The sequence below is a fragment of the Schistocerca gregaria genome, chromosome X (genome assembly GCF_023897955.1).
Source record: "Schistocerca gregaria isolate iqSchGreg1 chromosome X, iqSchGreg1.2, whole genome shotgun sequence".
Lineage (NCBI taxonomy): Eukaryota > Metazoa > Arthropoda > Insecta > Orthoptera > Acrididae > Schistocerca > Schistocerca gregaria.
Window position 1 is genome coordinate 36246400 of NC_064931.1, and position 25188 is coordinate 36271587.

Below are 25188 nucleotides of genomic sequence, written 5' to 3' on the forward strand. Positions count from 1 at the left end.
TGTATATATATATATATATATATATATATATATATATATATATATAATCGTTTTATTAGGAACATTTCAAATTTTATAATGAGATAAAAATCCAAAAATGTGAAAAAATATTTCCAGTTGAACTCCCCTTAAAGAACATACAGACCTGGCCCATTCCAGGTCAGCTCTACAACGCATTTGACTGACAACCAGCAGCAGGTTAGCAATAACTTATCTGCCTTACACACTTCAGAGAAAGGTCGGATGCTCAATGTTCTGGAAGAAATTAAAATCTTATGAAGTCTTCATTCCCACTCTCTCTTTACAATTAATGAATGAACAGTTTTTAAGGTGCCCATACAACTTAATATTTTTTCTTGTTTTTTAAATGTAAAGGTCGTCTTCCCTCTTAATGTTGCGATGGATCCGTCTTTCTGCTGTTACTTCCCACGTTCCCACTTCACATAATTTGCCAAACTCATGTTTGTTTCATATTGCGCTTGTGCTTGGGTCACATAGCTTCAGTACTCAAGGCTAGTATTTACTATTAAATAGTTTTCCTGTTTGTGTTTCCGGTTGCACAGCACTAGAGAACAGTTGTTACTGAATTTTTGTAAGTAATTCCATACAGTAGGCAATTTCTCCTCCCACCCTCACTTTTATTGCATTTTACATCTTTCATTATTTTGGTAAATTATGGTTTTTGGTATGATGTCTGTGACACTGAAGCAGATGTGCAGGCTTTGCAAACAGCTCCAACCAAACTGTATTGTGGGAGACAGACTACCCCCCATGCATTAGCATAGTTGCCCAGTGCTTTTAGTCAGACAATTGCAAATGAGCTGTTTACATCTGAATACGAATATCCAATTTTAGAGGTTGTTCTTTCAAGGTTGCTCTAGTATGAAGCAAGGATGAAATACTGCACTCATTACAATCACATACATATTTCTCAGTTCCTGTTTTGCTCAAATCTCAAATGGTTTCAGAGTTAACTACTCAACAGGCATGCATGGTGTTAAAGGCCAAGACAGAGTGACACACTAGAACTTCTATGTATCCTGTATCATACATGGCCATCACTGGCTAGAAATTTCAACTAATTCTGAATGGTCTCCAAGACAGAACCCATTTAATATACATTTGTTTTTGGGGTAGTTGTGCGTATGTATGTGTCTCACCCACCCAACATCTTAGATGTATTATTCTACAACAATCAACCTTATTGCTTTCAATCTCTTTTCCCTAGAATCTTTCTGCTATCATACTAGCTTGTTAAATGCTGTCACCCATGGTGTGTTGCGAGTGAAGAAGTGCGGGGGTTGAGAAAGTGTTAGAGAGAAGCATTGGTTAACTGTGTGTATACATGGGCTTGCTAAAATGCCAGACCTCTACACTACTGAAAAACACACAAATATGGTGTATGCTTATGGCTTCTCTGATGACAGTGTTAATGCTGCTATTGAAGAATACCATCAGCACTTTGTCCAGTGTTTACCGGAGTTTTCAGGACACTGAAACATATTCTTCCACTGTAAAAATTGAAACATATTCTTCCACTGTAAAAATTGAAACATATTCTTGCAAGTACCCATTCTTCTTCTGAACTTGTAGTTCAACAGCCTGGATAGGAGCTGCAACACCTTGTTGAAATGATGCAGCATAGTCCTACTACCAGCATCCAGAGACTTTTTGCAAATATCAATGTCCCACAAAAACGTGTATGGTGACTTTTACATGCAGAAAACTCATTTGACATACAGTGTGTCGACAATCTTCTCACTGGTGACAAAGGCACATGACTTTAATTCTGCCACTGGTTTTGTGCACTCCCATACAAGTGTACTTTCTTGCTACAGAAACTGAAGTTATATGTGGCTAAGCATGGGTACTCAGTAAGTGTTGGTCTGATGGCACCAGTTATAAGACACATGATATGGATGAGCCATGTATCCACAAGTTTCGTGTGAGCACTATTCATCCAGGCTGGTGAGAATGGTAAACCAATCCCAGAGCTGAAATATGGAGTATTTATGCAATTGATCCCCATTATATGACACAAAATAATATCCTCCAGAAACTCTGTGGCACATTACGGGGATCAACTGCAATAACACTCTGCACTTCAGTTATGGGATTGGTTTACCCAGACGTGGTATACTGCTCACCAGCCTGAATGAACAGTGTAGTATTGCAGTGCCTCACTGCAGATTCCAGCAGGTACCCTGAGTGGTGCTTTGAACACCAGCATCAGTAGGATGAGCTGACCAACGAACCTCCAGACCACTAACAAATGAAGACTGTCAGGATGGTGTTGTAAGTGATGGGCACCTGGGCACCAGTCTTCTAGTTCGAGATTAGTTCTGTGTTGATAGATGGTGCCAAACGTTACACTGAGCTGTTGGCGACTAACTCTACTGGAAAACATTCAGTGCTCGTAGATGTACACCCACACCAGGCTCTGCTTACAGCTAGCCATGGCAGTCAAAAGTTGTCAACAGTGTAGCAATTCTTCAGCAACAAGATGAGTAATGTGTATTTATTTAAAGTGGACTTGTGCCGACTGTTTTATTCTTGCCTGTCCAAAGTGACAGATCCCTTGGCCACCTTCCACCAATTTATCATTAGAGTGCGGACATAACATTTGATCCATCAGAACATAACGGTTACACATCATAACAAATACTGCTCACACAAAATTTGTTGTAAACAGATCAACCATACCATGCATCTTAGAACTGATACCATGAGACCTGCAACAACCTTTTTCCCACCCATACTGAAGCCACATACCCTCTCCACCTCCATGATGAACGAGTGCACTTGTATGGGAACACGAAAAAACTACAGAAAAATCCTAACCTCCCTATTCACACAGACATTCCAAGCACCACCATAGGTAAGCTTCACCCTTATCACTTACCCCTGGCAACCGTAAGAATGTTAGTTCAAAAGAGCTTTAATATTGATAACTGTTGGAGATTCACAAGGCAGATTGATGCTATGGTGTAACAAATTAAGGTATCATGCATATAGACCAAGCCAACTGAATTTAAAGTGCCTCCCTAGATCAGGTTGGTTCTTAATTGAATAAGAATCCATTTTCATTTCATGTAATGGTGAAGTGTCTGCAGTGCAGACATTCTGTCATAAGGGACATTTCAGTACGGCTCTATTAGTTACGTGCAAACCTACTACATCTAGTGGCAGGAGTGTGAATTAGCTATGTGTGGCATTATGATACAATAAAGCACTGTAAGGTGCTACTACGTAGCGCTACAGATTTGAATGATTCAACTGCATTATTTATTGTGTTTTATGCAATAGTTGTAAATGATTAATATGTTTAAATATTTAAATTATATTGTATATAAAACAAACCATTAAATGTGTTCATAATTAGAGAGAGCAATGGCCGTAAAGAAACAGCTACTAAATCACTCATGGGATTTACCACTTGGCAAAAAAAGTGATACTATCCCATTTCTTCATTAGTCTTTGTGAGTCACTATCTTTCTGGGTGAAGTTGCTTATGTGAAATTTTGTGAGCAGATGGATTAAGCCGCGACAAACTGTGTAAACTGCTACTTTCAGAATCAAAGTTTACACAGCACCTGCACATCGTCATGGCGGAGTATTTTGGCCGAAATTCTATAAGTAATTAAAAGCCGGTATTGTAGCAGTGAAATGGACATTGTAATTCATCTTGTGGATGGCAGCTGACTATTTATACAAATGATTCAGCAGGTTATGTGGATTGCAAGCTGCTGTATGGAGCCAAATATTTAATGGATACAACCATGTGAAATTACATAGCACATCCAACAGAGGCACAAACTGCTCACTGAAAAAACAACAGACTGAACTATTTTTTATTGTATATGTTGTGCTATCAACAGACACAAACTCAGGATACTATTATGAAAAGTTAAGTTTTCATTTTGTGAAGCCAGTAACTCTCAAGTGTGGTGCTTTATTCTGAATAATTACTGCTCTGTTCAGTGAAAATGGTCTTACATGTTTCATAACGTAAGTAGTGAGTGCAACCCAATCCTATGCGCCATGTACCTAAAATCTGTTTCCATATTCAACAACCATGAAAGAAAGCTGATATTTGAAATTAGTATGTTCTGAAATCAACTAATGCAATGGAATCAGCTAAATAACTCACCTTCCTGTAGCAACATTATCAACTGGTTGTGGAATGGACAATGAAGCAGATATCGAAAGTGAAACCTCCAAACTCATTATTAAGCAGTATATGCACTGTGATGACTGAAGTTCAGTGAAACCATTACTTTCATTGCTTGCTTAATCAGTAAGGTTTTTTGCATCACGTTCAGTTGAATATTGTCTTTCACATAACTACAATACAGTGACCTGCTGCACACTTTCAGATACCAGAAATACTTGTTTCTCACACTTATAGCTAGCCTAACTAAACCTGACCCACCACAGCATTTACTGTGGTGTAAGTACAATGCGGGTCAATCATACAATTAATTACCGAATAACATTTATGTACATAATGTTGAGTCTGAAGTGATTTATATGTTAATATCTTTAGCAATCATAAATGCAGATAGCAGCGAGTATTTTCGCTAATGTGTTGCATCCGTGTCTGACCATTAGTCACCTCAAACTTTGGAGTTATTGGCTCGATTATTAACGCCCCTCTCTTCATCTTAAAATTCTAATTAATTATTTCATGTACAATAGCTTGCGTCAACTATTGTTTGGTGAACTGCATTGTGTAAGAATAATTACTTACCAGTTACTGCACACAATTGGTACTATTTCGCACTCCAATAGCCTCATGGTCAAACAGAGGTTATTTCTAATTAGAAAGGACTCATTAACTGAAATGACATAGAACCACTGCAACTTCTGCAATGTGCAACTGTTGCACTGAAAGGCAGACTGTTTGCTGTGTAATTCATGACTCTCCTTTGAGAATCTTCCCTGGCAATCCTACAGAGTTGCTGACGATGACATAGGTGCCAGCAGACTATATATTCGTGGCCTTAATATCAGTTTGTAGTTAAAGATAATTTTAACTTTTTTTTTTTGTAATTTGGCCACACACTAAATAAATAAATGTCACTGGTTAAGTGACAACTGTCATTTGCTTCCATTAATACTATTCACTGATGAAGCCACATTTATATAGAAGAGAATCAACAAAAAATGTATCATTGATAGTCACAGAAAAACCCACAGGCTACAGTGGAAACCATTTTCCAAGTTAATTTTTCGATTAGTGTTTGGTGTGGCAGGATTGGTAACATGTTGACAGATATAGTTATTTTTGAAGAGTCAACGATGAGACAGATTTACTTACATTGTTTTGGAAAATTCATTTGTTAAATACCTTGAGAATATTCCACTGGCCGCACAAACTGCAATGTACTTGCAGCACAATGGAGCCCCTCCACATTTTACCACACGTGTGAGGAAACATCTCACCTGTACTTACCCTAATCACTGGATTGGTCATGGTTGTATAATTAAGCAACAACTAAGATAACCAGACCCTACGCCAAAAGATTTTCATTTACCTGGTTGGATGAAGTTTGAGGTGTGTACATGAGATACTCAGACAAGCAACAAAAAATGTTCTACGAAGAGTGCAAAATGAACTGCAGTTGATGGGGGGAAATTCAATCATTTATTGTGAACAGTACAATAATTGTAATCTGGTGTTTATGAGAATGCTTAAAGGTGAATGTGTTAAAAATACGCATTTTTCAGTTGATACTTGGTAAACATTACAACATGTATTTTACAAACTGTTGAATATGTGTAAATGTTCAAACCTGACAATGTACTGAATAATACAACAAATAAAGAACAGCATACATTAATGTGTTCTATCTTGGGAACCATTCAGAATACAGTGTATGTACATATGAAGTTTTCTGCTTCAACTGACATGCCCATCATATTCCTGAATAATGATCATTTCTCGTGAGAGACATTCCATAATTGCAAGTGTTGAAATTTTCAACAACCAGTTGCACAAAAGTAATTTTATTCCTTACCGGTTTCAGGTATCACACTATTTCGGAGCATCAAACGTAAGATGTATGCAGCTTAATGCAGTTGTCATATGGATCATAGTGGCTGTACAAAATGGTATATTATTTTTGACACTTGCAAAAAATACGATAATTAAAACCTGAAGGAAGGCCCTAGGTGGCTGAAACTGGTGAAGGAATAAAATAAACACCAATATATAGTCCAAATTAATGATGATGTAAATAAAATGGAAAGAAACTTCCACATGGGAAAAATATATTAAAAACAAAGATTCCAAGACTTACCAAGCGGGAAAGCGCCAGCAGACAGGCACATGAACAAAACACACAAACACACACACAGAATTACTAGCTTTCGCAACCGATGGTTGCTTCTTCAGGAAGGAGAGGGAAAGACGAAAGGATGTGGGTTTTAAGGGAGAGGGTAAGGAATCATTCCAATCCCGGAAGCGGAAAGACTTCCCTTAGGGGAAAAAAAGGACAGGTGTACACTCGTGCGCGCGCGCGCGCGCGCGCCCACGTGTGTGTGTGTGTGTGTGTGTGTGTGTGTGTGTGTGTGTGTGTGTGTGTGTGTGTGTGTGTGTGTGTGTGTGTGTGTGTGGGTGTGGGTGTGGGTGTGGGTGTGGGTGTGGGTGTGGGTGTGGGTGTGGGTGTGGGTGTGGGTGTGGGTGTGGGTGTGGGTGTGGGTGTGGGTGTGGGTGTGGGTGTGGGTGTGGGTGTGGGTGTGGGTGTGGGTGTGGGTGTGGGTGTGGGTGTGGGTGTGGGTGTGGGTGTGGGTGTGGGTGTGGGTGTGGGTGTGGGTGTGGGTGTGGGTGGGCGCGCGCGAGTGTACACCTGTCCTTTTTTCCCCCTAAGGGAAGTCTCTCCGCTCCCGGGATTGAAATGACTCCTTACCCTCTCCCTTAAAACCCACATCCTTTCGTCTTTCCCTCTCCTTCTGAAGAAGCAACCATCGGTTGCGAAAGCTAGTAATTCTGTGTGTGTGTTTGTGTGTTTGTGTGTTTTGTTCATGTGCCTGTCTGCCGGCGCTTTCCCGCTTGGTAAGTCTTGGAATCTTTGTTTCCAATATATAGTCCAACATAAATACCAATCTACAAGTTACTTCAAAATACAATCAACACAAAAGAATCACTACCACACTACATCAGTAAACTTTCAAACGAACTTCCATGAACTTAATCGATTAACAGCATTTTGGCTTCATGGTTGCAAAACGGAAGAAGTGCTGCACACTTATGTGAGAAATTATATGAGGATAATCATATGACAGGAGCCTTGACCACTAAACATGACTTCAATGACAAATCAGCCAAGTAATTCAAAAAGGCATCAACTTCTAGAGTTATCAAATGAAAGAAATTGGGAACAGAAAAAAAAAAAAACTAACATTGTCTGTAACAGAAACACACAAAAAATGTCAGTTTGAACTTCTTTTAAAGTACTGTAACAATCCGCATAGAGCTATGAACAGTTGCCATAAAAATTCATCATTTCCACTCCATATCTCAAAATTTTCTACACTGGTACATGACAGCAACAAAAATATTAGAGCTAGAAAAGACATCTCCAATGGAATAGCAGAAACCGACAGACAACAACTGATAAGAATGAACTATCTGCAGCACAGACAAGCTGATAAAAATCACAAGGCAATGACACATGCCAGTACCATGTATGAAAAAGCCAAATACAGGGTACCATATAAGACAGGGTTATTTGCCATTAAAAAAAATACATGGTTGTCTTATATTTGCAGATATAAAATTGCTACTGAGGTCAACATTTTTACATTGTTTTGTAGAGTATATGGGGTAGTCTTACATTTACAGGGGTTGTCTTACATTTAGCCCTGCGACGGATGGATGAGAAAATTTATCAGGAATGGATGGGTTGGGTCTGAGAGACTAGAATTTAATTCAAATTTAAAATTACCTATTCTGTGGTTCTGAAACATATTTATCGATTTAATATGTGAGAACGACACTTAAACATTTTAATTAATGACTGGAGTACTTGCTTGATCCTAGCATGATAAATAAAACAATATGAATGTGTATACTTTTAACACTATTTAGCAATGTAATGTACCAAAACATAAAATGACTCACTCCAAAATAAGAAGACATTATTAAAAATATGAACCAAATGATTAACACATATAATAAAGATATTTAACACCGTGCAATGTTTATTGTTTACAATCTTCACACACCATAAAACAGTGCTCAGAGTAAAAATATGTTCTGCATGAAATACAGTAATTCTCTGTTTTGTACACTTACAACAGCTCTCTCGATTTCCTTCCACTGCAACAGTCCTTGGCTATTGTTCTTTTCTCTTCCTCAGCATCCTTAATGCCAGAGTTCTTGTCTCTCTTGACAAGTGCTGAGAATATGCTCTTTCTTCGAGAAGTTCTTTTGTGAACTCAAATGCTAGTTCTTTTATAAAATTATGTCTCTTTTTTCCATTAAAAAAATTGCTCTTTTATAAATGATGAAAGTATTAATAGCAGCAACATTCAATAATGAATAGAATATTACCAAAAGCCATCGTCTGGTATTACTGCCCACATTATAGAGAGATGATAATTCCTCAATAGTTTACTCCAGCTCTAGTTGCATTGTAGCACATTATGATATCAGGTTTGTTGTGGTCCCATGTCTGCATCAATCTTATCATCAAAGTGCACGGAAGATAAAAACGTAATTATCTTTCATTTCTTTGACACACAGGAAACACAAGTTGTGTCCTCTTGGAACTCAAACAAACTAGAATGCACCTTTCAATCTTTTGAACATATGAACTCTGGTGGAGGTTCGCCTGGTGTTTTCAAATGGCCCTGTAGGCTGTTTTCCACAGTGTTTTTTTAGGTTATATATGTAGCAAGTTTAAGGCATCAGCTAATGAAAACACCTGTAGCCCACTTTTTGCAGGCTTAAATGGGATGTTAACTTTGAATTCACATCTACCTCTGAAGGCTAAAAGCATTTCATCAAGTGTGGAAAATTCTCCTAAGGGTAATTTCACGTGAAATCACCCAACGGCCGTTGCCCCTATGTCACAGATTTTTCTGAAAATTTGATATAAGAATGTACATAATGAGTTAGGGTTAAAATATTTTTTCTGGAATTTTTTGACCAAAACTGTAATTAGGAGACATTTTGAAATATGGGCCCTTTCTACCAACTGGTGTTGAGAAACGACGCACCTTTTAAGTTTGTAACCACTATAACTTTCTTATTTATGAATCAATTTTATTCAATTCGGTGTCATTGGAAATTAAAAGAATAGAGCTATAATATAAAAATGATTAAAGTGCTGTGTCTAAGTGACAAATGTTTAAAAATTTGTAATTAATGTAATTTCTCACCATCATTTTTTTCCCCCTTCAAGATTTTTTTCCAGCAAAATCACGTTTCACCATCTGAATTTTTGTTTCAAATAATTCCTACCTCATACTTTTCAACAACAACAAAATCAGAAGGGTGTTTGTCCTCTATTATTTGATCTTTTACTTTTTCAATAATGCTGTAATAATTAATTGCTTCAAATAGCTAATCAACAATTTTGAAACAACAATGAAAAATTCAATCTAGCAGCAACACACACACATGCAACACAGGCTGTGTGTGTTGGGTTTTTGTGTGTATGTGCGCTTTATATATCTGAAGGACTTTTTTGTCTTGATTTTGTGCTTGTTACATAAGCAGCCATTCTGTCTGGTAATTAGAGAACACGAAGAAGTTTCAAACCATCCAGTTCTTTTCTGTATCATACACAGTTGATTAAAAATCAAAATGGAAAACAAGTGTTCTTTAAGATTTGTAGCAGCAGTTGTCTGTCAGAAGAAATAGAGTAGCAGTGAAGAGCTTGATTTAATATATATGTCAAGCCTGAATCAAGGTGATATTGAATTACTGAAGCTAAGAAGCACCTGTGAAAATATTGAGAGAGTTTGTTCTTCTCACATTTGAAGACAAAGAATTTGCTGTGACCATTTTAAGAAGCATGGTAAAAAGACGGCTAAGATACCTTTGAAATCTATTTATTTAACCATGGCAAGGAAATATAAAACCCTTGGACTTATCCCAGGTACAAAGCTGCACATAACATGCCATAAGGACATTTTATTTCCTATGGGGGATAACCTTCCAGGGATGGATGAATGTGAAGTTGAAGATCAAGAATATACACCAGATCCATCTACAGCTCTCCAAAAACTTAATGAAAGTTGTGAATTACTGGAAATTTTAAGGTTACCAAGAGAGCACAAGACAGGCGTCCAGAATACATTCGACCCAAGTCTCATCGCTTAGCTTTAAAATTCCAGCTAACAGTATCAGAAGTGCTACATGTTCCAGTGAAAAATGTGTGTGAACAAACTGGCAGTGCTGAATGTACAGACCGTAATATTTTTTCCAAAAACTTAAAGAGAAATTCAGCAGAAGTTCTGTTAAAGAAAAACTACAAATACTTACCTTAGCACCAGTTTCATGGAGTGAAGAACATATCCAAATGTTTTTTAACACTGCCGAATACATGGTAAAGAAATCGAGGGTATGGCTAAAAGAAGATGGTATTTTGTCAAAAGGAAGTTACAAAGTGGGAAACAGAATAGGTAAGGGTGTGGAAAAACGTGTCAAGATTTTTTTCTGTGAAGATGATATAAGTTGCATTTGATAGTAAAAAAAGACAATATGTCTGTCCCTTCAGAAAATGGCAAAAGAGTATATAAGACAAAAAGACTCATTTTAAATAATCTGAAAGCTGTATACTTAGCTTTCAGAGAAAAATACCCTGAAGATAAAATTGGTTCTACTAAATTTTGTGAACTTAGGCCAAAAGAATGTGTTACTGTAAACAGTCGTGGAATGCATAACGTTTGTGTATGCATGTATCACCAAAACGTAAAACTGTTAATGCATGTGAAAGAACTGTACACCGAACTTCTACAGAAACTTGTGTGCAATCTGGAAAATGAGGAGTGCATGCTGCATTGCTGTTCTCAGTGTCCTGACGAATATGAACTGTGCAAGTTTTTAATGGAGCTGGAGTCCTTACAAAATTCTGAAAATGTTGTATTCAAACAATGGATGCAAACTGATCAACCTACACTGAAGACATTAATGAAGACGACTGACGAATTTGTTGAGTATCTCTTGCAAAAACTTCAGAACTTAACACAACATCATTATGTATCAAAATCTCTGAGTCACTACTTCAAATCAAGCAAAGAAACCCTCCCTGATACTACATGCATCATCATAGAGGATTTTGCAGAGAACTATACCTGTTTGCTTCAGGATGCTGCACAAAGATTCCACTGGCAGAACATTCAAGTCACCCTTCATCCTTTTGTGGTGTACTTTAGAACATATGATTGCATTAAGTCAATGACATTGTGTTGTATAACTGACTGTTTGCATCATGATACAAACACATTCTATGTTTTCCAGAAAACTGCTCTCATTTATGCATTGGAGCAATTACCACACATCCAGCATGTTATGTAGTTCGGTGATGGCAGCTCTGCACAGTATAAAAACTTTAAGAACTTTTTAAATTTGTGTCACCACGAGCATGATCATGGAGTAACTGCAGAATGGAATTTTTTGCAACTAGCTGATGGCAAAAATGCATGTCATGGAGTTGGTGGTACTATTACACGTTTAGCAACAAGAGCAAGTTTACAGCGTCCATGTGACAGTCACATTTTTAAGTCCAAAAGATCTGTTTACATTTGCCAAAACTCATGTTCCAGAAATAGAAACCTTTTATGTTACAACAGAGGAGATAACAAAGTTCACAGACACGTTACAAAAATGATATGAGAAAGGTTCTACCATTCCTGGGACAAGAGTGAATCATTTTTTCAAACCACTGAATGAAAACAAGTTGCTGATAAAGCGTGTTTCATCATCTACTAAATTCATTCAAGTTCCTCTTGGAATTCAAAACACTGCCTCTAACACAATTAAAGAAGAAACATTTGTCGCAGCTATCTACGATAACCAGTGGTGGCTTGGAAAAATTCTAGAGATAAGTGAAGAACACAGAGATGCAAAAGTCAAGTTCATGAGTCCAAGTGGCGCCTTCCTCAAGTTATTCATGGCCACTTTACACTGATGTTTGCTTATGAAAACATTTTAATGACTTTGTCTGCTCCTAGTGCAATCACAAGTACTGGTCTTTTATATACTTTTGAATCAGACATAACATTGTCCACTAAAAGTTTGTTTGAAAGAATGAATGCTTTTTAGAATTTTATGAAGTGTTTACAAGAACTGATCATCACTTATGACCAATAGGTAAGAGTCACAAAATGAAACGTGTATATTATTATTTACGTTCTTTCTGTTTTAAATGATTAAACAGAACAAACACCCTTCTGATATTTTTTATGTTGAAATGTATGACAATAGGAATTCTTTGAGACAAAATTTAAAATGGTGAAACTTGTGATTTTGACGAAAAAATTCATGAAGGTTGTAAAAATTAAAAAAAAAAAAGACTAATTACAGATTTGCACATATTTATATGCACAATTGCACCATTGTTATAGTGATATACTGTACGGAACCGTATATACTGTGATTTATCAAAATTTAAAGAGAGTCCGTTTGCTGAGAACCACTTAATAATTTTGTGAAAAACATCATTTACAATTACATCACTTAGTTCTTGGTTTTTGGATGTTATTACTACACTTGTATCATCAGCAAAAAGAACTAACTTTGCATTTTCATCAATGTGGAATGGTAAGTCATTAATGTATATCAAGTAAAGGACCTAAGACCGAACCCCGTGGGACCCCGTACTTGACAGCCCCCCCAGTTTGAGGAATCAGCTGTTGTTTTAACATTACATGAATCACTTATTTCAACTTTCTGCATTCTTCCAGTTAAGTATGAATTAAACCATTTGTGCACTGCCCCCCCCCCTCAAACCATAATGATTTAGCTTATGTAAAAGAATTCCATGATTTACACAATCAAAGGCCTTTGAGAGACCTTTCGTACTGACCCCAAATAGAGAAAATGCCAGACATTTCAAAATGGCCCCTTGACTACAGTTTTGATTTTTTTAAATTTATTTTATCACTTTCTATTTATGTACTTTCTTACACCAAATTTTCACAAAGATCTGTGACATGATGGCAATGAGATTTCTTTATTTTGGGTGATTTTAAATGAAATGAGCTCTAGGCAATAATGCTTCTGACAGTGCTCTACAAAAGTTTGAAATATACCTCTCATGGGTGCTAATCTAACAACTTCTTATCTCTATGGCCTAGATGTAACGTCATCAAGTCGAATAACTATCAGGAACCTGAAGCAAAGGAGCAACGTGAGAGCAGGAACATTCTAATCATGAGCAGAAACATTCTAATCCTGATTACATTAGATTCAGTTTTGGTTCAGTAGACCCAAAAAATTAGATGATTCTCGTGGGTGTGGAACACGACAGAAACTATACCATAAAAACATAAAACATTTGAAAATGATACTTACTACCTGGATCATTTGTCAGGAGATTGTCAAACTAGGTGAATACAATACAGTATGCTGGGAGAGCTAATATTTACAGAATTAATATTCTGTCAGAATGAACATTGTTGTTAACAAATTTATCATACACAAAATACCTAACGTTGACTGTTGTGACAAAGTGCTGTCAAAACTGAAATCTAAAAGTCATTTTTACTTAAGCTGTCCTAAAACAGTCTCCACTAACATATTCACCTATAGGGTACAAGAAGTTGCTATGAAAAGTCTTTCAAACTCTGCTTAAACCGTGCTTTATCTGAAACCAAGTTTTTAATGGTTGCTGGCAATTTATTGAAAGTGTGTGTTCCTGAATATTGGACCCCTCTTTGCCCACAGTAAGTGATTTTACATCTTTATGTAGATTGCTCTTATTCCTAGTATCGATACTATGTATTGAGCTATTGGTTGCAAATAGAGATATATTACTTGTCACAAATTTCATTAAGGAATAAATATAATGAGAAACAGTGGTTAGAACAAAAAGTTCGTTGAACAGGTTTCTACATGATGTTCTTGAATTTATATCACAATTATGTTTCTTATTGCACACTTTTGCATGCTAAAAACTTTTGCTCAGTTTGACGAGTTGCCCCAGAATTGCTTGTTTTGTAATGCTGCGAACACGCAATTTCTTCACAATATTGCAACTTCTAGCTCGCATATTCTGAGGAGGAGATTTTTTTCCCATTATGCATCATTCTTTCGTACCTAAGAACTAGGTTCAGCTACGTTTTCTGACTCATTTCTGGCATCATCCATTACTTCCTTGTCATCAGACTGCTACAAACTGCTATTGTGATCGCTAGCTATATGGAAATTTGCGTCTGTGTCTGAATCATTGTCTGTAAAGTGATATTCATTCTTTGTCATTCTTTCCATGCCATAGAGTAAAGCTGTTCTAATCATCAAAAACGTTTGTTAGTTTGGCTGATTTCTGAAATTCCAATCGAACTCAAGATTAGACGTGCCTAATAATTATAATGAATACCAAAACTTACTGCCTATATCACTATTACAACTACATGAAAAACCTTTACCATTTCCCTTACATCTACACCACCGTACAGCTTGTGTCTCAGACTTTTAGGAGGGAACTGACTCTCAAATGTAGTAACAATGCTGCCAAAACACCAACTGTCAGACTAAACGTTACAATATATGTATGAAACGAAGTTAGACAGGAGAAAGGTGCAGTAGTGCCATCTGTTGTTATCTGGCAAACTTTATTATTTTCTTGCACGTCAAGACAGATCCAATGCAGATGATTGGGTTTGCTATTGAGGTCACGCACAAATTTATTCTAAAAACTTTGCAAGGGCAGGGCTCAGCAAAAGATACTTACTTTCCAAATTTCCCAATGCTACGGAACGCTTGATACTAAGACTTCTATAACATGAGCTGTACGACCCGCCATGTTTTCCCCAAAGTATAGAATAATCATGATTATTTGCATAACAGTCAAGACGTGAGTGGAGATTTTTAATCAAATGTATCAAACAATTAGTCGTAAATAAGGTTGGTTGCTCAGCTGTGAATTTCACTAAACATTGCAAAAATGGTTTTCTCACGTTTAGATTTCCACATGACCCCAAACGAAAAGAAATTTCGCAATTGGCAAATTGAAGTGGAATATTTATTGTGTTGCATTTATACATCGTTATCATAAACATACATAAAAGTGAATAACACTTAACAATGGTAGGACGAATGACAATTAAGATATTTTTATAGCTGATTAGTCATTGTGGGGGAAGCTGACCAAGTAACACAATCTTCTAAGAATAAAGTTTTGATCACAACTTACCTAGCAACAAATTTTCTGTCTTATTTTTGTGTTAATAATAAAGACATTTAATAACATCATGAATTCCAGATACAAAAAAAAATTACATTTGGTGTCTGGTGGGTGGTTACTCATACCAACCTACAGGGCACGAACTAATTTAATCTAATGAACAAAACTATAATATAAAATGTTAGTTTTGGGTAACAGGCCTATATGAACATACTTTTAAGGTTGAGTTCATGCATTGTGCAATTATAGGGGCTTAATAGTGATATGAGCCTACATTTCCAAAGCCGTGTGATATTACATTTCACTTTTTCTGCTAAAAGAAAAGGACATGCTAGATATATCTACACACGTTACTAACGTTCGACACGCCTTATACATGAAGTAGAAAATATTTTATAAGAAATATTGTAAAAAGTTGCGTGAACAAGCTTATCATCCACAATGTAAAACATTGCGGAATCCTCAGAATTGGGGAAAACATGGCGGACGATTCATCCAATTATATATAACATAGGAGCTCTACTTGATACAGTACAGACGTTGCCCGAACTATCGCGTGACAGTGGCTCGCGCGGCGTTACTGCAGGGGAGAGACGACTATAAAATAGCCACTAAAACAGGCTGATTACAATTTGACAATTTTTTGAAACACAGGAGAAAACAGCATTAAATTCATCTTACAAACTTTTGTTGTATTTTAACAGGTTTGCAATAAACATTCTCATATGTACGGATACCGTATACAAACATTAAAGCCGCTTTTTAAGTAAAAGGAACATTAAATAACGCAAATGTCCTTCGAAAAACATTAGCTGATTGAGAACCCATACCAGTATTTTATTTGGCTCTGAGAAACTGTAGTGACTTCCTACGTGGATTGCAATTGACAAATTCGGTCGGTTATCACGTATCAGAACACCGGGTAAAAAAGTTACCAGCTTCTAATCCGCTTTGGAACATCAACAGCGACATTCAGTTGACACAAGAAGGAACATTAATCCAGAGTGAAACTTGCAACGAAGGAAATAAGTTACATTAAAATGACTAATTGTTATCGCGGGAATTAATTACAGTGACAAGACCTGTCGTGGCTAGAGTACCAACAGACGTCACCAGATAGAAGGGCGAGAGTGAGTTCGAGAATGGGACTGAATCGTAATTGGTATGTTTCATTTATATATTCGATGGTGCTGCTACATATTACCTGCACACTAGAAGATATTGCAGTCCGTTTTTCAGTTGCTCAAGCTCAGCGCTACGTAATTGCACCAAGGGGAAACCGTGACACCCGTTTGGCTGAGAGCTCTATCGTGATTGCGGGGAGAGGAGCGGTGGGGGAGCAGCAAATTATGTCGTGCTGCCAACCATGGAAATCTATATAATGTACTTTGGCTTTTTATGAACGACTACCACGTTTAAATTACAGTCTGCCTGAATTAATTTGTAGTCTAAATTGAATTGAGTTTAAAACGGGACAAATACTGAACGATAGTATAAATTTCTGCAGGAAACGGTATAAGTTTTGATAGGGGTCAGTGGCGCACATTCGTATTACTTGCTGCAATGTTGTCGATGCTTAGTGTGACGTATGATGGGAATGAAACGGTATGTGGCAAAAGTTTTTGCACAGCCTATGAGAGAGCAGTGGCCAGGTGATCTGTTTGGAAGTGAGACATTGTTACATCCTCACTTCAATACAAAAGCGGAATCGGACATTATTCAGAAACAAACAGTTGCGTTGTCAGGTCCCACTCCAACCACCACCTCAGATTTAGCAACACATTTGGCAGAAAACAGAAAAATATTTGGGACTTGGAAGATATACATTTCAGAGCTATGATAGACGACAACGGCGACGATGATAGTTACAAATAGTTTGGTAAGCAAAAATTGAAAAAAGAAAAGACGAAAACGGTCCGAAAATTAATGTAAACCATTTCTTTTTGTTTATTTTATTTTTCCTAGTATTATCAAAATGTAGACAATCAATAAAGGGGGTATGTTTAGAATAGGTATAATGTTACCTTTTTTTGGCAGATACTTTATATCAATAAAACAGTTCTGGTTCTGATTAGTAGAACATGTTAAAAATAAATTTTTCTCAAGGAACCTGTTAAAAAAAGAATAGTCGTCTTAGATTCAGGGTCATCTTATACTCTGGTAAATACACTCCTGGAAATTGAAATAAGAACACCGTGAATTCATTGTCCCAGGAAGGGGAAACTTTATTGACACATTCCTGGGGTCAGATACATCACATGATCACACTGACAGAACCACAGGCACATAGACACAGGCAACAGAGCATGCACAATGTCGGCACTAGTACAGTGTGTATCCACCTTTCGCAGCAATGCAGGCTGCTATCCTCCCATGGAGACGATTGTAGAGATGCTGGATGTAGTCCTGTGGAACGGCTTGCCATGCCATTTCCACCTGGCACCTCAGTTGGACCAGCGTTCGTGCTGGACGTGCAGACCGCGTGAGACGACGCTTCATCCAGTCCCAAACATGCTCAATGGGGGACAGATCCGGAGATCTTGCTGGCCATGGTAGTTGACTTACACCTTCTAGAGCACGTTGGGTGGCACGGGATACATGCGGACGTGCATTGTGCTGTTGGAACAGCAAGTTCCCTTGCCAGTCTAGGAATGGTAGAACGATGGGTTCGATGACGGTTTGGATGTACCGTGCACTATTCAGTGTCCCCCCGACGATCACCAGATGTGTACGGCCAGTGTAGGAGATCGCTCCCCACACCATGATGCCGGGTGTTGGCCCTGTGTGCCTCGGTCGTATGCAGTCCTGATTGTGGCGCTCACCTGCACGGCGCCAAACACGCATACAACCAGCATTGGCACCAAGGCAGAAGCGGCTCTCATCGTTGAAGACGACACGTCTCCATTCGTCCCTCCATTCCGCCTGTCGCAACACCACTGGAGGCGGGCTGCACGATGTTGGGGCGTGAGCAGAAGACGGCCTAACGGTGTGCGGGACCGTAGCCCAGCTTCATGGAGACGGTTGCGAATGGTCCTCGTCGATACCCCAGGAGCAACAGTGCCCCTAATTTGCTAGGAAGTGGCGGTGCGGTCCCCTACTGCGTAGGATCCTACGGTCTTGGCTTGCATCCGTGTGTCGCTGCGGTCCGGTCCCAGGTCGACAGGCACATGCACCTTCCGCCGACCACTGGCGACAACATCGATGTACTGTAGAGACCTCACGCCCCACGTGTTGAGCAATTCGGCGGTACGTCCACCCGGCCTCCCGCATGCCCACTATACGCCCTCGCACAAAGTCCGTCAACTGCACATACGGTTCACGTCCATGCTGTCGCGGCATGCTACCAGTGTTAAAGACTGCGATGGAGCTCCGTATGCCACGGCAAACTGGCTGACACTGACGGAGGCAGTGCACAAATGCTGCGCAGCTAGTGCCATTCGACGGCCAACACCTCGGTTCCTGGTGTGTCCGCTGTGCCGTGTGTGTGATCATTGCTTGTACAGCCCTCTCGCAGTGTCCGGAGCAAGTATGGTGGGTCTGACACACCGGTGTCAATGTGTCCTTTTTTCCATTTCCAGGAGTGTATGTTATTATAGCTTCATATCTTCTCCCTTATTAATTTAATTAAAGTGACATAAAATAAAAACTTATTGTATTTTTAGTCTGCAGAAATATAGATAGACTATGCACATACCTACTGAGGGTGTTCTTTGAAGTCCTTGCACATTTTCTTCCTCATCTTCAACTACTATTTTAGATGGTAAATGTAAATATTTGGGTCTAGAAGGCTTCTCTCCACTTTCAGTGATGGAGGATGTTGATGTTGTTGCTTTATGTTCAACAACAGCACGCTCAGGTGTACTTGATTCTGAAGACGAACTTGCTGAATTATTAACATCACTGTCCCCTTCTACAGTCCGTAGTGTACAATTAGTACCTAATTTGTCATCGTGCACATCAAGGGTGTCCCTAGCCTGTTTATGGTCTATTTCTGTTTCCATTATAGCTTCAGTTGTTCCAGATACACCAGCAGAGGCATCTTCTAGTTTCATTTGAGTGAAAAGAGCTGACAGACTTTCAACTGTGCCAGAAGAGTTATTTCTCACACCAGTTTCACAGCCGAGTTGAGATTCTAATGAATTTCTTTTTATTTGTTGGCATTCTATTGAAACAACATTACTAACACTAGCTGTTCCTTGACTTGCACTTAAAATATTTACATGTCCCACAGAATCATTACACACAGGAGCACAGTCTGGGTACTCACTACGAGACGATTCTGTATTTTCTATGCCACTAGTATGTGTATCGACAGACAATAATAGGCTTTGTGTTGCCTGATCTCCGGAATTATTCTCGACAGGTAAAATACTACCGGCTGTTCTATATTCATTGACAGTAGATAAATGTTGAGATGAGTCAGTAGCAGAATTCACAGATGCTCTCTCTTCACCAGAGACAACACTCAAATGATCCACATTTTGTGGATCTTGTTCAATGTTTTGTCCTTCCTCTCTCACCAAACTATTAGCTGCCTTTTCACAAACTGTAACTTCACAATCAATATTAGTGGAAGACGTTTCACACACATCGGCACTTACAGAACTGCTGATGATTTCAACATATTTATCACCATTATTATCTGGTTTTATATTGGAAGCAGTAGTGCCTGGCACAATGCTGCCCTTATGCTCCTGTGGTAGGCTTTCATTCTGGGTTTCAGTCTCTGGTGGCATTTTTTTGTTATGGCGTTCTCCACTCTGCTCGCTACTTTCATCTGATTCGTGTCCAGCTATATCAGTATCATATATTTGTTCCAGCTCTTGTAGATACAAGTCAAGTTCATTATCACTCAACTCATCTATGGCACTGAAACTAATAACTTCTTCTGATGCTTTATGATGACTGTTATCTGAAACACTTTCATATGTTAGTGTCTTGTCATTAAATTTAACCTCACTAACATTATGCTCATTTTCAGGAACAGTAGAAGTAAAGTCCTCAGTACTTCCAAAAGCTTCAGGACCATCAGCGTTTAGTGCGTGGTCTTCTTCTTTGGTTTTGTATTTTATTTCATCGTTTGCAGGTAAAAGGTCTGCCCCTCCAGGGAGTGTCACATCATCCTGTAGCTCACTAGTTGTGTTAACATTAGACACATTAAAAAGTTCTGGCAATGGACCGGACTCTGACATTCCCACAACTTCAGATAATGTGCCATATTCAGAAGCCCTGCCCACTGATGATGATTTTTCCACATCAGTATTATCCTCAATAATCTCTACTTTTTCAGTGGCTGTATGAACCGAAGAATGATTGTGACCTTCACCAAACCTGTACAAGTGATCATGTTTCAACAATTCTGAAGACAAATTTTGCTGATTACTTTTTGAATAACTTGTCTCTGATTTATTCTCATTAATTTCAGTTCTTGACTCTTTCTCTTGAATGTGTTTATTGTCCTCATAAGGAATACCCTCCTTTATACCTTCCACACTTGTTACATTGACATTCAAATTTCCAGCATTCAGATATTCATTCAGGCTAGAAAACACACCACTAACATTAAATTTATTACTGGAGGTAACCTTTTCCACATAGTCCTTACTGTTTGTACTGCTATCTTTTCTCCCTTTAATCTCCCAGGAGTTGGTTTCAATTAATGGAGACAGCACATTATTCCTCAACACTGATATCTGAACTGAATTTATAGGTGGTGTAACAGTTTTTGCACAGCTGATAGATTCAAATCCTTCTGTGCGAGGTGGAGTAGCTTCATGTTGTAGAATACTCTTCTCCTGAAATGAAAATAATTTCAAATTAAATAGTTTAAGTGACAAATACATTATAATAAAATATAATGGCCCACCTTCTTCAAGAATGCAATTTGTTTTACCCTGACACATGTTACACCTATAACACTGTGTTCTTGAAAGAAAATAGACCCTTCTAACTCATCATTACTTTCTGTTAGCACATGAACAGAGCTTAAATTTCATTATGACAAATACACATATTATGCATATTACAGATTCATTTTATTTAGATATATGTAGCAAACATTTTATTCATATTAGTTCCAACCAAAAATGGCTAACAGCTCACAAAAATTTATAACAACATTATACACTGGTTATTCAGTTCACTTACACCTCCAGCCACTACACAATAATACAGCACATAACAAACTGAAGCCACAAAGTACATGTAAAATTAGAAATGGAGGACAAGAGAGACTTCAGAAGACAACACAAAGAAACATTAGTGCCAAATCAAATGCAGTCTAAATGAGGAATACACAAATTTTGTGTAATTAAATAAAGTAAATGACAACAAAAAATGCTCAAAGAGAGTTGTGCATCACCTGAAACATCTGTGAATGTGTGTGGGGTTACAGTAAAGGAAAGCAGTGAATGAAAGAATAATTATGATCCTATAAAAATAGCATTACAGTGAAACAAATACAAAATAATAACCAACCTATAGGCAACTGAAAAGGCATGTCTATAAAGTCAAACACTGTAGCGAGGTAACATTCAATACTGTGCTGCTCCACCCAGTGCATTGCAACATGTTGGCTTCTCATTGGAATGCTGTCCACAAGAAGGTGAAGATACTGTAGCTCAAGCTTGCCCCACTCTTCAACAGCACCTCTCCTGAGGTGGTCAAGTGTGACAGTAGGATTTCTACAACAAGTTTGAAAACTGGCCACAAGCATGGTCAATACAATTTATGTAGTTGATACTGGAGGCCATCCCATTCAAATAATGTGTTCAAGAGGTGTGAATAATGTGCTCATGCAGCACATCAACTAATGTTCATGGGTTGGAAGAATCTGCCCCATCCAGTACAGCCCTCAAATTACCCTCGAGACTGCTGAATGGCGTCCGACATCTGTAAACATGATTGACCCACCTTCCTGTTGATATGAATTATTAATTATTCTTCACTCACTCAGTTAGGTTTAGACCAGTGTTCTGAACTTTAACCTCAGTGCCAGGCCTTCACATCATCATCATACTGAATTTGAGTGAACAGATATGGTTTTAATAAATGTACGTTAATTGTTACTCATTGTGTTGCCCACGTTATTTTTCTTATAGTCTAATATTTCCCTGTTATGAGACAGTTGACATGTGCAAGCACACCACATCACTGCGTCAACTGCTTTCGGTGGTTGAGAGTTTGCCTCTTCCTACCATTATATTCGGTGCCAAACTTATTTGGTGAATAAAACAGTCTCATTCCAGGTGTTTGTCACTTGCCCACCTTCTCGTTGTACAGCAGTATAGAGGATTTGTACTATAGTTTGTTATGGATGCTTAGAGACCAAACTACAGCAGTATAGAGGATTTGTACTATTGTTTGTTATGGATGCTTAGAGACCAAACTAGTGACATGGAGATGGTTGCAAACTGGATCAATAGAACTGTCCCAATAGCCTCCAAAAAGGCAGTGTGATTGGCTTCCTGTTTGCATTTTCCGTTGAGTATCTGTGATCCAAAATTTGTAGGTCGTAGGTCATGAGCTGATCTCGCTGGCCATAGGTGGCCACTATGATGCAGATCTTCAATATTCTGTGTCTCATACTAATTTCTTGTACAGTGACGATGCACAGTCTTAGCTCAAAATGACCCTTCAGGACATGTTAACAGTCTGAGCTACGTCAAAAGCCACATTGTCCTGTTCACAACTGAAGTCATAGTGCACACTACTGAACTGAACATAGAATGCACATTTATTTCTACCTCCATTATATGTGCTTCCTGTGCATCATAATTTCCTGTGTCAAAAAAAAAGGGCTGAGAAAGTGGTTTCTGATATATATTCAAACGAACAAACATGCATGTGCGCATGCCTACACACACACACACACACACACACACACACACACACACACACACACACACACACCACACACACACAAGAAAAACAATCATGAGAGTGGTGCAAAACTTAGTTTATAAAGGGATAGAAATGTATGTATACAAGAAAAAATATTGTGAAAATCAAACTGCCTTCAATGAGTCCAACAAATTTCTAATCCTCACACCAAGAGAATGGGGAGCACTCAGAACAGAATTAAACATTCACAACATAAGTATCAATGCTATATTTGGCTACATAATTTAATGCTAAATGATTTTCAAATGCTATCTGACTGCTATAAAATTTCAAACAACATTATACTTAATGTACTGCTCTCAGAAGTGTTCTATACATTAAAAATCTGAATGCATACCAAAGCCACCTAATGGCAAGTTGTCAGTCAGTATACAGATCTGTAACACTTTCCCAAGTGGTGTTGATATTCCTGGCAGTAAATGTTTTTCAGATGTGATAAGTTTGCACACCAGTTAAACTACTCATAAACAAAACCATTTCATAAGAAAGAAAAAAATAATGTAGACAATTACAGCTCATCATCTTTACCATCAATGTTGCCCAGGATTCCTAAGAAAGCTACGCATAAACAATCAGCACCACATCCCCACATATCATTATTGTCATACTATCAGTTTAGCTTCAGAAAAACAGAATCTGGCAAACGCAATTTATAGTTTTTGGTGTAAAGTTCTTTCAGGGTCAAATTGTTTTGTCTTAGGGTGCAAAAACAACTAGGGTCGAACGCACCCATGTCAAAACTGTAGAACATGAAGACAAGAGGAGTTAAAAATGACTACATGTCAATCCCAATTGATGGAATAGAAGACAGGAATGTGGAGAAAGGTCTATAAAACTACACCATAGAGAAACGGAGGTCCAAAAGTAAAAATTTAATGGCCTTCGTCATATTGCTATGACAGATAAAAAGTAAAACACAGTCCGCAGAAAACCATTCATGACATGGGTGGACAAAGTGACGAGACGGTCAACAGCATACACTCGAAATTCACACTGTGCAGTGGTTAGGAAATTGCAAGACTCGAGCCACCATACCAGAAAGCCATGAATTACACATTACATCACCCTGCAAGCACAGCTTGTGAGAGAAATGGGGCAGTAACTAGAAGGAAGGTGTTTGTCCTTACCAGGCTTAGGTATGGGTATGACAGGGACTTCACGCCAGCATCTAGGAAACATGCCCTCTGCCCAGGTGCAGTTGTATATATTAGGCGGAAAGTGCTTGCCCGCAAGACAAAGGTGCTGCAACATCTGGATGCGAACATCAACTGGTCCTGGGGGTTTAGTATCAGGATGAAGTGAGAGCATGATCTAGCTCTCTCATAGTAAAAGCAGCATTGTAGCACTCTTGATTCAGAGAAGAGAAGAGAAGGCTGTCACCCGGAGATCACCTGGAGATGGCAATAGGGTCCATGATGACAGTCTGCTACTGTAAAGCCAGAAATTGTGGAATGGATCTTGGTCCCATCGAGCCATCGGAGGTTGGCCCACACGACGGAAGAGGAAGTGGAACTGTTAAACTGGTGAGCGAAATCCAGCTAGCTGTTTTGCTATGCTGAAGAACATGACAACAATTTGTATGCTACTGTATATAATGAATGCAATTTGCCACTGTAGGATGACTCTTAAAAACACAGAGAGCACGTATCCGCACGTGAATTGTGTCGCAGAATGCCTCAGTCTATCAAGGGACTCGGACACAGCATGGTAAAGAGGAAGTGCAAGGAATGGTACGTTCTTCAGTAGTAAGGATAACATTTGTAAGATATTCTACCTGGTCATCACAACTGGGGAAATATTGTACATCAAAACTCGCAAGGGAGGAGTAAAGCCTCCAGTCAGCCTTAGTAAGTTGCATGTAGGTGGTGTAGGAGTCAGCTTACAGACAGCACACAAGGAATGGTCACTCAAGTATGTGTCAGAGAGA

At 38.4% G+C, this 25188-nt stretch overlaps 1 protein-coding gene across 1 annotated transcript in view; it reads right to left on the minus strand.

Annotated features, from left to right (window-relative positions):
* The window catches only part of LOC126298656 (zinc finger FYVE domain-containing protein 9), a 390138-nt gene that overhangs the window by 271061 nt on the left and 93889 nt on the right, over positions 1–25188 (minus strand). The window contains exon 3 of the mRNA XM_049990071.1: positions 19054–21154. Coding sequence (XP_049846028.1) covers positions 19054–21154 — 2101 coding nt within the window. The remainder of the gene's footprint in view (positions 1–19053; positions 21155–25188) is intronic.